Source organism: Gekko japonicus, unplaced genomic scaffold (genome assembly GCF_001447785.1).
Source record: "Gekko japonicus isolate JY-2015 unplaced genomic scaffold, Gekko_japonicus_V1.1 scaffold120, whole genome shotgun sequence".
Lineage (NCBI taxonomy): Eukaryota > Metazoa > Chordata > Lepidosauria > Squamata > Gekkonidae > Gekko > Gekko japonicus.
In genome coordinates this window covers 694,533-711,296 of record NW_015175973.1, presented here as the reverse complement: position 1 = coordinate 711,296, position 16,764 = coordinate 694,533, and the positions used below count along the sequence as shown (strand labels likewise).

General features: G+C 48.2%; 1 protein-coding gene across 1 annotated transcript in view; it reads left to right on the top strand.

Annotated features, from left to right (window-relative positions):
* Window positions 1-16,764, top strand: part of SLIT2 (slit guidance ligand 2) — a 455,701-nt gene that overhangs the window by 379,945 nt on the left and 58,992 nt on the right. Inside the window, exons 17-21 of the mRNA XM_015426100.1 lie at window positions 13-156; window positions 5,487-5,630; window positions 8,009-8,175; window positions 12,361-12,493; window positions 15,493-15,561. Coding sequence (XP_015281586.1) covers window positions 13-156; window positions 5,487-5,630; window positions 8,009-8,175; window positions 12,361-12,493; window positions 15,493-15,561 — 657 coding nt within the window. The remainder of the gene's footprint in view (window positions 1-12; window positions 157-5,486; window positions 5,631-8,008; window positions 8,176-12,360; window positions 12,494-15,492; window positions 15,562-16,764) is intronic.

The following is a 16,764-nucleotide window of genomic DNA, read 5'->3' as shown; positions in this document are numbered from 1 at the left end:
GATATGCAACAGAAATCTGAGCAATAACAAAATCACAGATATCGAAGAAGGAGCATTTGACGGTGCCTCTGGTGTAAATGAGCTGCTGCTTACCAGCAACCGGTTGGAGAACGTTCGGCACAAAATGTTCAAAGGACTTGAAAGTCTGAAAACATTGTAAGTCTACGCTATACGTTTTTTTTCCCCCTTTCTCACTTTCTATGTTTGGGCTTCCTTTTCTTTGCAGTCTTGCAAATTTTCTGTTAGAGAAAAAAAACAAAACCTAGATGTTGGACGTGAGCTTTGTTTTAGCTTTCTTCCTGTACGTAGTGTAAGTGCCCGAATCATGTATGTGGTCCACTCAGAATTAATCCGCACAGTTAAGAGGTTTTGTGTGAGCATTTGGCAGCATATAATAAACTAGCCTGCTACCCGTGCTTTGCTACAGTATTTAAGTTCCGTAAATCCGGTTATAATACCGATGATGTGAAGTTTGAAATGTGACATTTGTTGCAGGAATTCTAGTGGAGAAGACTGTAGCGTAAAAAATGAAGTGAGACATACGTCCTTTTTTTTCCCGTCTACCGAAGGACCTGTCTGTAGACCACAATGGTGGTTCTGCCCTCAGGTGCTAGGATTACCAGGCTGCTTGGTGAGCTCACTCTGGAGCAGGCCATATAGAACTGTCCATTTAAGAAGCAGTCATCTGCATCTTAATAAGTCAACTCCTGCTACCTTCCATGAAAGTGATGGCCTCTCTACTTGTATTCCTGGATTGTTTTGCTCATATGGAGATTGTGTTGTTCTGAGCACCTCAGGGTGATCTTGCTGGTTCTTGGACTGTGCAGCTCAGTGCACTGCAGGAGTACGATGTGCAAATGTCTTTGCCACATTCCTAAGTTGCCTCCTCCTTGTAGCATTGGTGTATCTGGCTTGACGTTTACCAGGAGCTTTCTTGGGGCAGTAAGAGGGGAGAAGTGTGTGTGGGGGGGAGTTAGTCTGAGGGAGTGGTGATGTGGTGGACATTTCTTCAGGTTCATGAGGGAGGCACGCATCGAAATAGCTCCTAGAAATGTCCTTTACTATATCCCCATAAACATTCATACCCTGGCCCTGCTCCTACACCTGACAGACACTGGCCTGTCTGGTGTTGGAGGGGGGATTGTATTTAGAGGCATCAGGGAGGCTGGACCAGCAGCAGTGCTAAGGCAGTCCTGCTGAGCAAACCTCCCTGGCAGCTGTAAACATCCCACTTCCTTTCCTACACCTGACAGGCAGCTGCCTGTCCAATGTAGGACAGGGAGGGGGGAGGAGTATTAGAAGCCACTGTGGAGGCGGGGCTGGCTGGGTCACTAAGGCATTACTGCTGGGGCAGGTTCCCCCGTGGCTTTAAGCACCCTGCAACCACTGCTGCACTTGACAGACAACTGCCTGTTAGGTGTAGGGGGTGGGGGGAGTGTGTTGGAAGCCATCCCACCTCCTCTCCTACACCTGACAGGCAGCTGCCTGTCCAGTGTAGGAGGGGGAGGGGGGAGGAGTATTAGAAGCCACCGTGGAGGTGGGGCTGCACTTGACAGCCCTGGTCAAGGCTAATCGGACATCCCTAGAGCTGTCTCCCTTTTCAACTGGGCAGGGACTAGAAGCTCTGTCCCTTTTTCTGGACCAAATGGGGGTCTTCAGCGATCCTCCCACTCCTCCTCGCCACCTTCCCAGTTCTCCATCAGTGCTAAACCATCTTCTGTTTCACAGTCAGTTCCCAACTCTTTCTTCTCAACTGACACTATCTGGTGAAATCCTGTTTGAGCAGCCTGTCACTCAAAGGCTCTCTGGCTGTGTGAGGCATTAAAACCCTTCACAGTCCGCCACGTGTTTATACAGCATAAGCTTTTAAAGCACAGTCCCGTCACACATGCATAATACTGTAACATATAAACAGTGCTATTTTGTGTTTGCATTCTTTGGAACGGTCTGAGTTATTCTTTATACCCCAGCTGGTGAAAGAAAAGGAAGTGGTATGGTTTCAATGGTGAAAATATCAACCACATTAAAAATACCTTTTTTTAAAAAAATCTGCATTCCGATTGGTTGACAGTTCCTGGTAACAGGCCAGCTCCTGGTATTAGACCACAGAGAAAATGTGTTGCTTTTCTGGGCCCTGTTGCCCCAGGCACACAGCAAACACATCAGCCACAGCATAGAGGCAACAGATCTTGAGATTACAATCACTGCAGCGTGGGAATCGGCTTCTGAACATCAGCAAAGTCAATCCTCCCATCCCTCCATATAGTGAACTGGAGTTCCACTGCTTGGAAGGACCTGGAACGATGGGAATGGAAACTCAAACAAGATGGGTCGCTGCGTTAGTCTGTCCGTAGCAGTAGAAAAGAGCCTAAAGTCCAGTAGCATCTTAAAAATTAACGAAATTTGTGGCAGGGTATGAGCAAGTAGATAAATAGGTACCACTTCGGTGGGAAGGTAACAGCGTTCCGTGCACCTTGGCGTCTAGTCATGCTGGCCACATGACTACGGACACATGTCTTTGGACAGCGCTGGCTCTTCGGCTTGGAAACGGAGATGAGCACCTCAACCCTAGAGTCGGATCTGACTGGCTTTCGAGCAAGGGAAACCTTTACCTTATGAGCTCAAATCGTGATTCACATAGGCTTGCCAAGTCCCCCCGGGGGGCGGGGAAACCCCCGCCCCAGAGGCCCGTTCCCCGCCGCTGGCGGATCAGGCCCCAAGGGGAACCCCACCCCCAAAGCACGCGACATGTACGACACCCGGAAGTGACGCGACCACACCGGGCACGCTGGGGGCGGGGCCACGGTCATCCGAGGGAAAACTCTATGATTTTCCCTCGGATGGTCGTGACCCCGCCCCCAGCGTGCCCCACGTGGTCGCGTCACTTCCGGGTGATGGCGTGTGCGCACACACTCCCGGAGTGGTGCTGGAGTCCCCCGCTCCAGCGCCGCTTCGGACTTGGGAACCCTAGACTTACAAAAGCTCATACCCTGCCACAACTTTTGTTAGTCTTTAGGATCCACTGGACTCTTTCTTTTTTCCTATACAAACAAGAATTGTTCAAGGAGAAAGTAAATTTCGGTAGCTGCCCCTTGTTCTCTTAATCATTTAGAAAAGCACCAGACCTCCAAGTTCTTTATGTTGCGGCTAGAAGTTGAAATTCAGTGGTGGGACATATCTTGCATCTCTCTCTCTCTCTCTCCCTCTCTCTTCGCCTTCCACTAAGAGGTCTTGAATAAAAAGCAGAACTCGTGCCTTATTGCCTCCAGGCATCTTGGTTCTTGGCGTGACTTCCCTCATTATAATTTACACTCAGAAAGGCGCTCTTGGAAGTGACTCCCATGAGTGAAATAATAACTTGTGAAGCTTTTGTACATGTGTCTATTTATGAAAAAGCACAGATAGGCCTCTCTGTTTTCAGTCCAGTGAGAGAGAACCTTTGGAAGAAGAGCAGCCCTTCTCCACCGTGCACAAGGTTCCCCGTTTCTAAATGAAATCCTGGTTCAAGAGACAGTCTTGGACTTCACAGTTGCACAGACTAGAAACTGTTGAATGGGTGTATTACGGAAGCTAATGTTGGATCAGGCCAATGGCCCATCCAGTCCAACACTCTGTATCACACAGTGGCCAAAAATACCAAATGCCATCAGGAGGTCCATCAGTGGGGCTTGAGAGTAATGTAAAACTATGGAGGATGGTAAAGTCTGATGAGACTGGATTTTGCAGTTAGTTCAAGCCCCTGGTTGTTCGATTGGATCCAGGATCTGTAGGACTTCTGATGAGTTTGGCAAAAAAACACAAATCTTTTGTTTTCCTCCCCCAATTCTGTCGAAACCACTGGTGGTGGGGGGGGAGAACTGTCTTCCACGATCTCACAATTTAGGGCTCAAACCAAATTAGCTCAGGTGGCTCCTCCCTAAGGCTCTCCAGCATCCAATTAACTTTAGTTATGGGAACACATTTGTTGGCAATGTACCACTGCGCTCTTGTACACAAAAGAAAATGTCTTCTCAGTGCCACAGTGTGCGGTAGTTTATTTCGAGAAGCTCCTATAGGTAAATGTTCTTAGTGTGCCAAGAAGAGCTCTTCGGAGTGCAAGAACGGAGCACTTAAATGAGCTCTTCTAGCTATCAAGAAGGTTCAGGAAGACTTAAGGAAGTCATAGGAGTGCACTTGCTAAGTTCTCTAAATTCAAGGTTGCATACACACAGCACTATGGTGTTCAGAACAATGCTCCCTCTAAGCCATGGAGTCTTGTGAGCAAAAATTCTACTTTGTGAGCTACTGGCACTAAAGTTGTGAGTGAGCAATTTGGCTGCTGCATAAATTAGTTTGCTCTGGAGCCATCTTTCCTGAGCTAAGACAAAAAATGTGTGAGGCGGAGGCTAAAACACTGCTTAGAGGGAACACTGGAGTTCTCTCCTGGAGTTCTCTGTCAACGTATGTGAACTTCAGTGGGAGATCTTCAGATCGAATCCCAAGGAGCAGAGAAGGATGGAATTGTTCATTTCTTTAGTTTGGTTATTTGTAAATAATAAACAGGATGGAGACACTGAAATCTGTTCAACCCCATGTTAAAAATATATATATTCCATTATGTATTCAAATTTATTCCATTATATATTCACTTAAACTATCATTTTTTTACCAAAGTAACAAAATCTAAAACACATTATATAAGGGCCATTTCCATTGTTTTCTGTTTATTTGCATTATTTTGTTTTGAAGTCTCCCTCTTTTTGTATATAGTATAGCACTAGAAGGTTTAATTTGCCCGAAGGGACAATTAAACCGTTATTATTAGAACTGTTGCTCATCCTTCTACCCAGGGCAGGAACGCACAGGAACGGAGTTCCGGCTGGCTCCTGAGTTGGCCACGCCCAGCAGGAACTCATTAGCATAACAGGCCACACCCAACAGCAGACACTAATTAGGATTGGCTACATTAGGGGTGTGTGGCCTAACATGCAAAGAAGTTCCTGCTACAAAAAAAGCCCAGGGTTTTGACAACAAAGTAAACAGAATAAGAAGCAAAAGGTGGGTGTGGTTGGATGACCACACTTCTGGTAACATGTGGGTTGTGGCCTAATATGCTAATGAATGGTGCTGTCAGGGGGTGTGGCCTAATATGCTAATGAATTTCTGCTGTTGGGTGTGGCCTATTATGCTAATGAGTTCCTGCTGGGCTTTTTTCACCAAAAAAGCCCTGCTTCTACCAAATTTTAAAGAGGGGATTTGATTAAAAAATGGGGACGGACGGACATGAGAAGTGCCCTTGTTACTTGCCAGGCATAGCCAGTTGTTTCTGACCTTGCGTGTCCCAAGAAGGGATGTACAATTCAATTCGAGTGCAGTGCCAGGAAGCTCCTAGCTCCTGGTTTCTCACATTGTTTAGTCACCTATAAACAACTGTACACAGATGAGCTGTGTGTGGTGTTGTCTCCTTCACAGGTCGACCAATTAATTGGCTCATTTTCCCCCCTCAGGATGCTACGGAGCAATCGCATTAGCTGTGTGAGCAACGATAGCTTCACCGGCCTGAGTTCTGTCCGACTGCTGTCTTTATACGACAACCAAATCACCACCATTGCGCCGGGCGCCTTTGACACCCTCCATTCCCTCTCCACGCTGTAAGTTTTCCTTTGTCCTTGTAGGCTGAGGTCAACGTCGGTATGAATGGACATTCATTCTCTTTGCGTGTGTAAATAAAGAGAATAGAAATATTTAAAATATAATTTTACAGTCAGCAGAACACAAAGATGCCTTTGGCAAAGAGAAAAGCCCAGGAGCATTATTGAGCAGTGTTCATGAAATGGTGGAAGTCATATTAATTAGCATAGAGGGGAAATATGGATTTTGGAGCCATGTTCACGGGCTCGCATTTCTCCTAAAGAGAAACACGACACCGTTTTTTATATGTGGCAAAGCCTTCCCTTGAAACACTGTAGAAAAAGAAGGAAGAGAAGAGATTGGCTTTATACCCCACCCTTCACTTGGCTTACAAACTCCTCTCCCTTCCCCTCCCCACAGCAGACACCCTGTGAGGTAGGTGGGGCTGAGAGAGCTCTGACAGAAACTGCTCTTTCAAGGGCAACTGTGCCCGAACTATGGCTTGCCCAAGGTCATCCAGCAGATGCAAGTGGAGGAGTGGGGAATCAAACCCGGTTCTCCCAGATTTGAGTCCGCGCACTTAACCACTACACCAAACTGTGAACTAAACTGTCCAGATACAGCAGCAGCTTCCTCGTGGTGCTTTTCTTCTGGTTGGAATTCGTAGGTTCCCACAGCCATTGGGTTTCAGGGAGAGTCAGGGCACCTCATATGGAACCCTTAGACCTCTAAAGACCCAGAAGAGCTTGGCCATGCACACAGAATTCTTTTCTGCATATATTTCCCCTTTTACTTCAGTGTTGGGTGACTGCACAGCATTCACGGGAGTGAATGAGGAAGCCCATTGCACATCTGTGATGTCCATTGCACATGTGTACCAGTGTACCAGTTGTACATTGCCTGAATGTAAGTAGACGTATGCAATTAGCAACAACATTGCAGCCTCAGAAACTAGAAAAAAGGCTCTGTCAAAACCTGTCAAGCAATGATAGTTCGTCACTCACCACAGTTCCACACTGTTCTCATAACCGTTCTCATAATTGCCTCCAGCCAGTTTGGCGTAGTGGTTAGGAGCGCAGACTCTAATCGGGGAGAACCGGGTTTGCTTCCCCACGCCTCCACCTGCAGCTGCTGGTGTGACCTTGGGTCAGTTACACGTTCTTTCAGACCTGTTATCTCACGCGCAGTTCTCCAAAGAGCTCTCTCAGCCCCACCTACCTCACAGGTTGTGGGGAAAGGAGATCGTCAGCCACTCTGAGACTCCTTCGGGTTGTGGTGGGTGGGGTATAAATCCAATCTCTTCGTCGTCTTCTGATCTGAATAGCCCAGACTATTCTGATCTCAGAAGCTAAGCAGGGTTGGCTCTGGCGGGTATTTGGACGGGAGACCCCCAAGGAATTCCAGGGTTGCTACACAGAGGCAGGCAGTGGCAATCCGCCTCTGAACATCTCTTGCCTTGATAGGCCCTACTGGGTTGCCATAAATCAGCTGGGACCTGATGGCAAAAAAAACCAAAACCCAAACAGTACCGGGGAGGGGGGGAGAGGCCTGAGGTCTGCATTCCTGACACTGTTTACAGGATGCAGCTACTGGGGTAGATCGGTTTGGGGGGGAGAGTCATCCCAGCGTCCCTTGCATTTAATATACCGAGTGGAAGGAAAGAAGGGTCCGGATGCTCAGAAATGCGATGTCTGCTACCTATTCAGGAATTTCCTAGAAGAGAACTAGTGTGACACATTACACCAAGTGACTAATTTGCACGTATTAAAGATGGCATGTTTATAAATAACGAAATTGCCAAGAGGCTTGTGCTGAAATGGGGAGATGCCAAAAGTACTGAGGCTTTGGAGGTAAATTCATTTCTATAACTGGCATGTAATCCACTCAGCTGTCAGTCGAGATGGGAAACCTATTCTCTGGAGCAAATAAAAGATGGAAATCTCGCGGAGGCAAATTAATGAAAGAGCTGTTGTCAGGTTATAGCTAATAATATAAAGTAATCAGCCTTCATCTCTGTAATTAATTACTGTATTATCGAGAGCTGGAAGCCTTGACAGCAAGTCAGATCTGTGACACCATTAAATTATTTCTAAATAAGATGTTTCAGGATTTCTCAGCTGAGACGAAGAATCGCTATCCTGGATTTTCATGGAGCATGAAGGTTTTTAGAGGGAGAATTTCATCATCGTTGTTTGTGGTGCAGAACATACAAATGGGCACAGGCAGGAAGGGGAAAGGAGAGTGCAGGGAGTTAGTGAAATGTATCCTGGTATTTCTCTCCAGACCGATTCTACTGCCGAAAAAAGTCCTATTTTCTGCTTTTTTTTGTAAACGTGTTTATTCAAATGCTTTTCTTACTCAAAACTGAGTTACTTTATTCTTCTCGTGTTCTTCTCAGAAACCTCTTAGCTAATCCTTTCAACTGCAACTGCCACTTAGCATGGCTTGGAGAGTGGTTACGGAAAAAGCGTATTGTGACGGGGAACCCCCGCTGTCAGAAACCTTACTTCCTAAAAGAAATCCCAATACAGGATGTTGCCATCCAAGACTTCACTTGTGATGATGGTAAGAAACGCAGTCATTGTTCTAGTATCATATGAAGAAACAAAGACACTGAACTTTAATCTCTTATATTATGGTGAGCTTCTAAAGCCTCTTCCACTGGTACCTCAGTGTTTCCTTCCTCTGCTGCTCCAGTGATATCTGTGGTCAGAGGTCACATGGCTATGTCCTGGTAGGTGAAATGGCTTATTTTCTTAGGAGCAGGATAGGAAGGTTGTGAGCCAGGCCCATGGGGCCCGCCCCACCACAGTTTTTATGGGCCTCTCCCCCAAACCTCAACTCCCCTTCCCTCCCCCTGCCCCCCTCACCCCCAATCGATCGCCGCACAGACTGATCAGCCTGGGAGGACAGCGAACTAGGAACAAGTGCAAGGTAAGCGGGAAGAACCAGAAGGCGTGCCAGAATAGCAACACCCCCCTCCCCCCGAGAGTGTGTATTGATATTGAGATACATGAAACCAGTTTGGAACACAAAGGGTTAACTAGTGTGGGGCGAGGGAGAAAGTCGGCGGCGGGGCGGGGGGGGGCACTGACTTCCCAGAATCCCAGCAGAGGTTGTTAATGAGCTTCCAGGGACCTGCGAGCCTCCCCAGCCAGCCGTGAAGCCAGCCGTGAAGCATCAGCTCCTCTGGCCCGAACAGCCCAACGCCTGCTTAACCGAGAGCTCAGCCCCACTGACTTCCATGGGACTTGCTCCCCACCGGCATCCAGGAGCCCAGGCAGAGTACCGTTGGCAGCGGCCAATGCAGCCGGCCACTCACCCGCAGTCTCTGCTCCTGCCCGGGGCTGTCTACGCCTCCTGCAATCTGGGAGGACAGCCTGGCCCTCCCCCACACTCCAGCCGTCCGCCCCGCAATTGCCGCCCACCCCCTGTCGGCTTCACGACCCCCCTGCAGGCTGCTTGGTGCTCTGACGGCGTCGGCAGGTTCGGGTGACTTCCGCTGTGCTTCTCTCTCCCCGACCCCGCTGGCCTTCGTGGCTTCAGGCTTCCCTCCCTGCCCCCTTGTAATCAGCAAGAATCCGGGGGAGGGGGAGTTATAGATATTTGACACACACACACACACCCCACAGGCATAGTGCTGGTTTTCTGCAAAGGAGCGGAGAGGATCATGCCAGAAGCAGCAGGGGATGAGGAGGAGGAGGGGGAAAGGGAGGGGACTTTGAAATCCCCCCGCCAGCCCCATTCAGTCCTTTGGTGCCGTTGCCCCCCCCGGCCAGCTTTTTCACTTCGGGAACACAAAGCTTTCTCCCTTCCAAAAATCTTATTAACCAAGCCTTTCTTTCTCCTGATGGCAGGCCCCCCAAGAAAAACGTGCCCCCCCCGAGAAAAAGGTTGTTAGCTACGGGGCTGGTGTGAGCCCAAGGCCTGCCACTAGTTTCTCCCACCTGTCACCACGTAGGGCTTTTATGTATTCTCATTTGCCTCACTTGTAAGTTCCTGTTTTTTCGGGAGGGGTGGGGATTCCGTTCTGTTCCTTCTAGTGGTCAATTAGATATTATATCAGTTAATGTCGGGCATAAAAAGCTACAGTTTAAATCTGCAGACAGCCAGGGCTCTTTTTGTAGAAAAAGCCCAGCAGGAACTCATTAGCATATTAGGCCACACCCCTGACAGCACAGCTCATTAGCACATTAGGCCACACCCCCATGTTACCAGAAGTGTGGTTATCCAGCCACACCCACCTTTCCCTTCTTATTCTCTTTACCTTGTTTGTTGTCAAAACCCAGGGCTTTTTTGTAGCAGGAACCCTTTGCATGTTAGGCCACACACCCCTAATGTAGCCAATCCTAATGGGTTTCTGCTGTTGGGTGTGGCCTATTAAGCTAATGAGTTCCTGCTGGGCATGGCCAACTTGGGAGCCACCCAGAACTCCGTCCCTGTGGGTTCCTGCCCCAAAATAGCCCTGCAGACAGCTATGCTGAACATGAAATGGTGTACTATCTAATCGACAACTAGATGGAGTAAAACACATGCAGAACAGAAAAACTCAAGCAAGCAGGAACTTACAAGCGAGGTATATGAGAATGTGGAAAAGCCCTATATTACCATGTGTGACTTCCACCTTAGCAAGGATTATTATAGGATTTCTATACAAAAAGAAACTACCTCCCTTCCACACTTAATTGGCTTGTCATTATGCAGCTAATAGTAAAAAGAAACATAAATGCCTTAAGAGTCTTTGGCTCAGTTCAGACATTACATGAGACCATGATTTAATTAAAATTTGGTTAGTATGACTGTCTGAAAACAGGGCACTCAACTAACTATGGCTAGTTAGGAGCTGGCAGGCCAGGATTTGAAGTTGGCTCATTAACCATAGTTACTTTTTGTGCTTATAGGCCATCATGTATTACACTGTTATAACCAAAACCACCTGTGCCTCAATTTAAAAAACTATTAAATTAGCCCTGGGAGACTATGGGAGTTTTCTTTTTCCAGAATCCCCTGCATGTCACAAAGCAAATTGCTTTTGAAATTAGGGCTGCCAAGTGGGGGTGGGTGGCAGGTAAACCCCCGCTTCGGAGGACCGATTTCTGCCGCCGCAGAATCGGGCCCTGGTAGGGTTGCCAAGTGGCACTTATCTCCTCCGCGGGGGACTCCCGGGTGGCTCCTGGTGCACGCGCAAAGCGCGCACGCGCATGTCGGGGAGGAGTTCCCCCTGGGGCCCGATCCGGCGGCACCGGGGAACGGGCCTCTGGGGCAGGGGTTTCCCCGCCCCTTGGGGGGACTTGGGATCCCTAGGCCCCGGGGGGAACTCCGCCCCCAGAAGTGCAGCGTGGCTGCATCACCGGAGGTGATGCAACCACGTCGATCACGTTGGGGGCGTGGCCCCGATCGTCAGAGGGAAAACTCTATGGTTTTCCCTCCGACGATCAGGGCCACGCCCTCAACGTGTTTGACGTGTTTGACGTCACGCGTCACATCAACAGAGAGCTCCCAGAGCCCAGCGAGGCTCCCCCACCAGTAGGAAAAATCAACTTGGCAACCCTATCTGAAATTAAGGTGATTTCAAATCAGTTTGGTATATGGCATGAGTGCCTGTCCATGTGTGCATAATTATTCAAAGGAAAACCATGGAAAACCCCTTGCACTGGCCTAAATACATCATTGAACATAAGGAGAGCCATGCTGGAACAGAGCAGAGGTCCGTGTAGTCCAGCATCTCATGTAGTGGCCAGCCAGATCCTCTGGAGGGCCAACAAACAGGGCATAGAGCCTTTGCCTCCTAGTACTGATATTCGAAGGTTTACTGCCACAATATAAGGAGGTTCCCTTTACTCGCTATGGCTGGTAGCAACTGATAAACCTGTTTTCCATGAATCTGTCTAATCCCCTTTTAAACCTATCTATGCTTGTGGCCATCTTTACACCCTCTGGCAGTGAATTCCACATTCTTCCTTTAAGTACTTCTTTTAAGTTCATGAATTCTTGCCATGAACACTATGGTTGTGTTATTCATGCTAAGACCTTTTTTCGTCTGCAGCTGTGGCATCGAGTGCACTGGGTGCAGAGGGTTAAACTAGAATCTGGGAGAACCAGGTCCAAATACAATAGAGCAGGGGATTACGATATACACTGTCCTGCCCACTCCTTGGAGGAAGGGCCGAATTAAAAGGTACTAAGGCCCCGGTCACACGGCAAAGTTGCCGCGGGAGAGGCATGGATGGTGGGCAGATTATCCGGGCACGATCACACCCCAACATCTGGGAAGTGGAGCGCACCCGTGGCTTACCGCCGAAAATGCGCATTAAAAAAGTAGTACCTCCGAAGTACTAGTAAATGCTTGCCACGGGCTGCCTCCAGACTCACGTGGTGTGATCGCGCCGGCGCGCGGCATTCCCCTCCGGTCCCTCGTTTACCTGCTGGCGCCGAGGGAAGGACCCGTGGTGTGCTGCCGGCTCATCTGATCGCGTAATCGCGGATCAAACTGCACCAGGGCAATTAGCCACGCCCCCCCGCGATATCCAGCCCGTGTGACCGGGGCCAAAATAAAATCAAATAAGCATAATACATTATGTCCTTGAAAACATAACTGACATTATAGAGGCTAGTAAGTTATGGCTTATGACTTCTGTTTACCAGGATACTTTCAAGCAGAACATTCATATAAATCTAGAATGGAGTACCATGGTTGAGGGTAGTGTTAAATGGTCTCCGCTGAATAAGGCTTATTGTTTTTTCAACTAGGAAATGACGACAACAGTTGCTCACCACTTTCTCGCTGTCCTGTAGAATGTACTTGCCTAGATACTGTAGTTCGTTGCAGCAACAAAGGCCTGAAGACTTTGCCCAAAGGTATCCCAAAAGATGTTACTGAACTGTAAGTAGTGCAAGCTTTTTCTTGAATTATATGCTAGTAACAATGTGTGTTGTAACGGTGACTGGGGTGATTCTGTGTTGGCCGTAGCACAAAATTTCTTCACGCAAGCAGAAATGCAAGGGGAGGAAAAACGATAGCCACTTGCACTAAGTCAAATTGATCATATCCTTGTGTTTCCACTTGTGCAAGACCTTGGGCCACCAGTTTTTGGGAACTATAGGCCAGACTAGTTTGAGCTCATCAGAGCTCAGAAGCGAAGCAGGGTCAGCCATGGTTAGTACTTGGATGGGAGAACACCAAGAAAGACCAGAGTTGCTGCTATGCAGAGACAGGCAATGGTATACTACGTGTTGTCATATCTTTAGAGCAGGGGTCATTTCCTGCAGGAGCGCACAGTAGTGGAACTCCGGCAGTAAAGAGCCCAGGGGGCGGGCACTTGCAACAAGCCCCGCTCCCTGCTCCCAGCAGCCCCGGGCCATGAGGAGCAAGAAGCAGCCAGGTAAGTTGCAGAGCCCCCCCATAGCTAGCAATCCGAAACAGTCCAGTGGAGCCTGAGCAGTGGGTGTTGCCTTCTGACACACTTCCGGTGATGTCAGGGGGTGTGGCATATGCAAATGAGTTATGCTAATGGGTTATGCTAATGAGCTCCTGCACCTCTTTTTCTACGAAATGATCCCTGCTTTAGAGTAAGTGTTTATTGCTACCCACAGCTGTCCAAGGCTTTCCAGATTAAATCAATGGTAGGCAAGGAGTTATAGCCAGAGCAAGAAGCAAAAAAGGGTCCGGAGGAGATATTTAGCAGGTTAAAACAATCATTGAAACGTGGAGCTCAGCATCTGGCATCTCCATCGGTCACCATCTTGGATCCCACATCAACTATTAATTAGTAATATATGGGGAGTGAAGCTTTAGGTGTTGTAGAGAATCTTATGCAAGCAGAACTGTACTAATGCCATTTATTTTTCTTGCTTGCATAGTGCTGGATCTTTGGGGTGCTTCTGGACCCAGGCCTCCTTTCGGATGAGCAGGGGGCAGGCAATGGCCAGGGGTAGTGAGCCAGCTGCAGCTCTTCCTGGGCAGGGAGATTAATCTGTCACCCCCTATTGGTGTCTTTCACGAGCGACTGAAAACATTTTCGTTTTATTATTTATTTTTTAATTCGATTTATACCCCACCCTCCTTGCTGAGGCGGGTTCAGGCCGGCTTAAATAAAAATGCATATATAAATACAGTTAAAATCATTCATAAAAACAACCGTAAACAAATCAGTTGTCAGTTATCCTAAAGTTCCAGAGCAGAGATTTCTAGGTGAAACACTGCTACCTCGTATGGTATTGATGGTATTCTCACATCAGCTCAGCTTGGTCGATGCATTCGTGCGGCGAGTTTTGTCTGGCATACCCCAAATCACAGTAGTTCATGTGTTTAACTGAATTATTTTATTATTTTAATCTGTATATCTAATTCTCAAGTCGCCCCCTGGTGTGCGGATACTTAAATCCGCACATCGGGGGGACCTGGGGGGGGGAGAGGTTTGTGCGGCGGTCTCCACGTGTGCACAAAAATCGTAAATCTGTAAAAAAAAATATCGGGGGGATACTTAAATCCCCCCAAAACTCACAGAGCGTCCCCTGCGCATGCGCAGGGAACGCTCTGCAAACTCCGGGTTGAGGGAGGGGGAAACAGCGAGGGCCGAGCGGCTTCCCGCTCACCCCTCGCTTCAGTGCCAGATTGGGGGGGGAATAGCGAGGGCCGAGCGGCTTGCCGCTCGCCTGTCGCTTCAGCGCCGGGTTGTCTGCAAACTCCGGGTTGAGGGAGGGGGAAACAGCGAGGGCCGAGCGGCTTCCCGCTCACCCCTCGCTTCAGTGCCAGATTGGGGGGGGAATAGCGAGGGCCGAGCGGCAAACCGCTCAGCCCTCGCTTCGGTGCCGGGATGGGGGGGGAAGACCAGCGAGGACCCGGGGGTAGAGGCAATGGGGGGGAGAGCAGCGAGGAGCCGGGATGGGGGGGAGAGAGCAGCGAGGACCCGGGGGGGAGAGGCAATGGGGGGGAGATCAAGGGGGGTGGATGACACGGGGGAACCAGCAGGATGGAGGGGTACTTACCTCCTCCTCCTGCTTCCTCCTCTGCCTCCCTCCCCCCCCCCGCGCGAGTATCGCGGGTCCACCCCTTGTTGTATTGTAATTGCTTAAATGGGTTTTTTTAATGTTTGCTGCCTTGTGGACCCTAATCAGTGAAAAGGTGGCATGAAAATGTTTTAAATAAAACATTAAAAATGCTGTAGCTGACTAGCAGCACCCAAACTCAAAGACAACATGGATTTCTTTGGGGAGGGTATTTTCATGTCCCTAAGAATCCCAGATACTTAATACCATTCCAGAAGATCACATTAATGACCAGTGTTCCCTCTAAGCTGAGTTAGTGTGAGCTAGTTCACAGTTTTTTAGCCTCTGGCTCACACATTTTTGTCTTAGCTCAGGAAGGATGGCTCCAGAACAAACTAATTTATGCAGCAGCCAAATCTCCTGCTCACAACTTTAATGCCAATAGCTCACAAAGTAGAATTTTTGCTCACAGGGCTCCATAGCTTAGACGGAACATTGTTAGTGACCCAAAACAGCGATTTCCATGTGTATTTTTGGCTCGGGTGTTTTGTTACTCACACCCCTAGTACTACAACAAGTACCCTTCTGGGACAGAGCAGATGTCTGTGCATCTTTTTTTAAAAAAAACATGGTGCACTATGGTAAAATTATTTCAGTTTACCAAGTGTGCAGGTGTGCATCTGGCTAGTAAACTCATCGTTGGTCTCGTCTATTCCCCAGCCATCACATTATCCTAACAGAAGAAAAGCTGTAGGTAATCGTAGAACCTACATTTTATTTACTAACTTGAATGTATCCGGCATGGGTCTTGCAATATTTCTGAATACTTTACTCGTGGAAGGAACTATTATTAATTTCGGTTAAATAATGCCGTGTTCTGTTTTTCTTTTGCAGCTATTTGGACGGAAACCAGTTTACTCTTGTCCCCAAAGAACTTTCAAACTACAAGCACTTAACTCTTATGTAAGTGACCTTCAGAACATCTCCCTCGGCTGATGTTATTTAAAAATCTCTTCTTCCGTTAAATGAAATAGTTTCAAGGAAAACATAAAATGTAGTGGACCTTTTACCAAATATGACTCAAGCACACATTTTAGAAATGGTATATTTTTAGTTCACTGATCACAGCACAATTTTATTAGAAAATATGGAGACAGAAACCCCCATTACCCACTCCAGAAGTTGCAGACTCCGACAAAACACCCTGTGGAATATGGCCACAGTTGTTCGTGGCACAGATGGAGTCCAGCATCAGACTGTATCAAGGCGTTTTAAATGAATTCAGCTACCAAAAGAAATTGGCACGATTTGTTTGGAACAAGGTTATAGGGCAATAATGATGTTACGGTGAGAGAACAAGGGAAAAGAGCATCACCGCTTATCTTCTTTACAGGAACTTTTGTCAGAAGCTTTCTGGTTCTTTTAACAAGGCAATATCAGCCATAAGTGCACACTCCCAGTTAAGCAAGTTCGCCAAGATTACATCGTGTCGCAGTAGAACAAAGTTTGAGTCCAGTGGCACCTTTAAGACCAACAAAAGTCCCGGTCACAGGGAGAATTTGCCTCGGGAGAGGCATGACTGCCCAGCAGATTAAACGGGCGCGATCATACGGAAACATCTGGGAAGCATCGCCTGCCCGTCCCCAGCCCGTAGCTTACCGCTGAAGATCCGGAGTTAAAAAGTACCGCCCACGAGCTACTAGCAAACGGTTTGCCACGGACCACAGACGGACTGTCTCCGCCTGATCGCCCCAGCATGCTTCTTTTGCCCTGTTGAAGCGCTGCAAGAACCACATGCCGACGAAAACAACACGGTCTGCCGCCGTCACATCTGATCGCGTTGCAGCAGCTCAAATCACGACGGTGCTAATAGCCACGCCTCCTCCCCGCGTTATCGCCCATGTGACCGGGGCCAAAGTTTTATTCAAGGTATGAGCTTTCGTGTGCACACACGCTTCCTCAGTTGTGTGCACACAAAAGCTCACACCTTGAATAAAACTTTGTTGGTCTTAAAGGTGCCGCCGGAACTCCAACTTTGTTCTACTGCTTCAGACCAACACGGCTACCCACCTGAAACTATCATGCAGCAATAGTAGCAAAACTTTTTTTTTTGCTTCTAAAAAGCCTGTTGCCCACTAATTTGCATCACCGCAAAGTTGGCCTGCC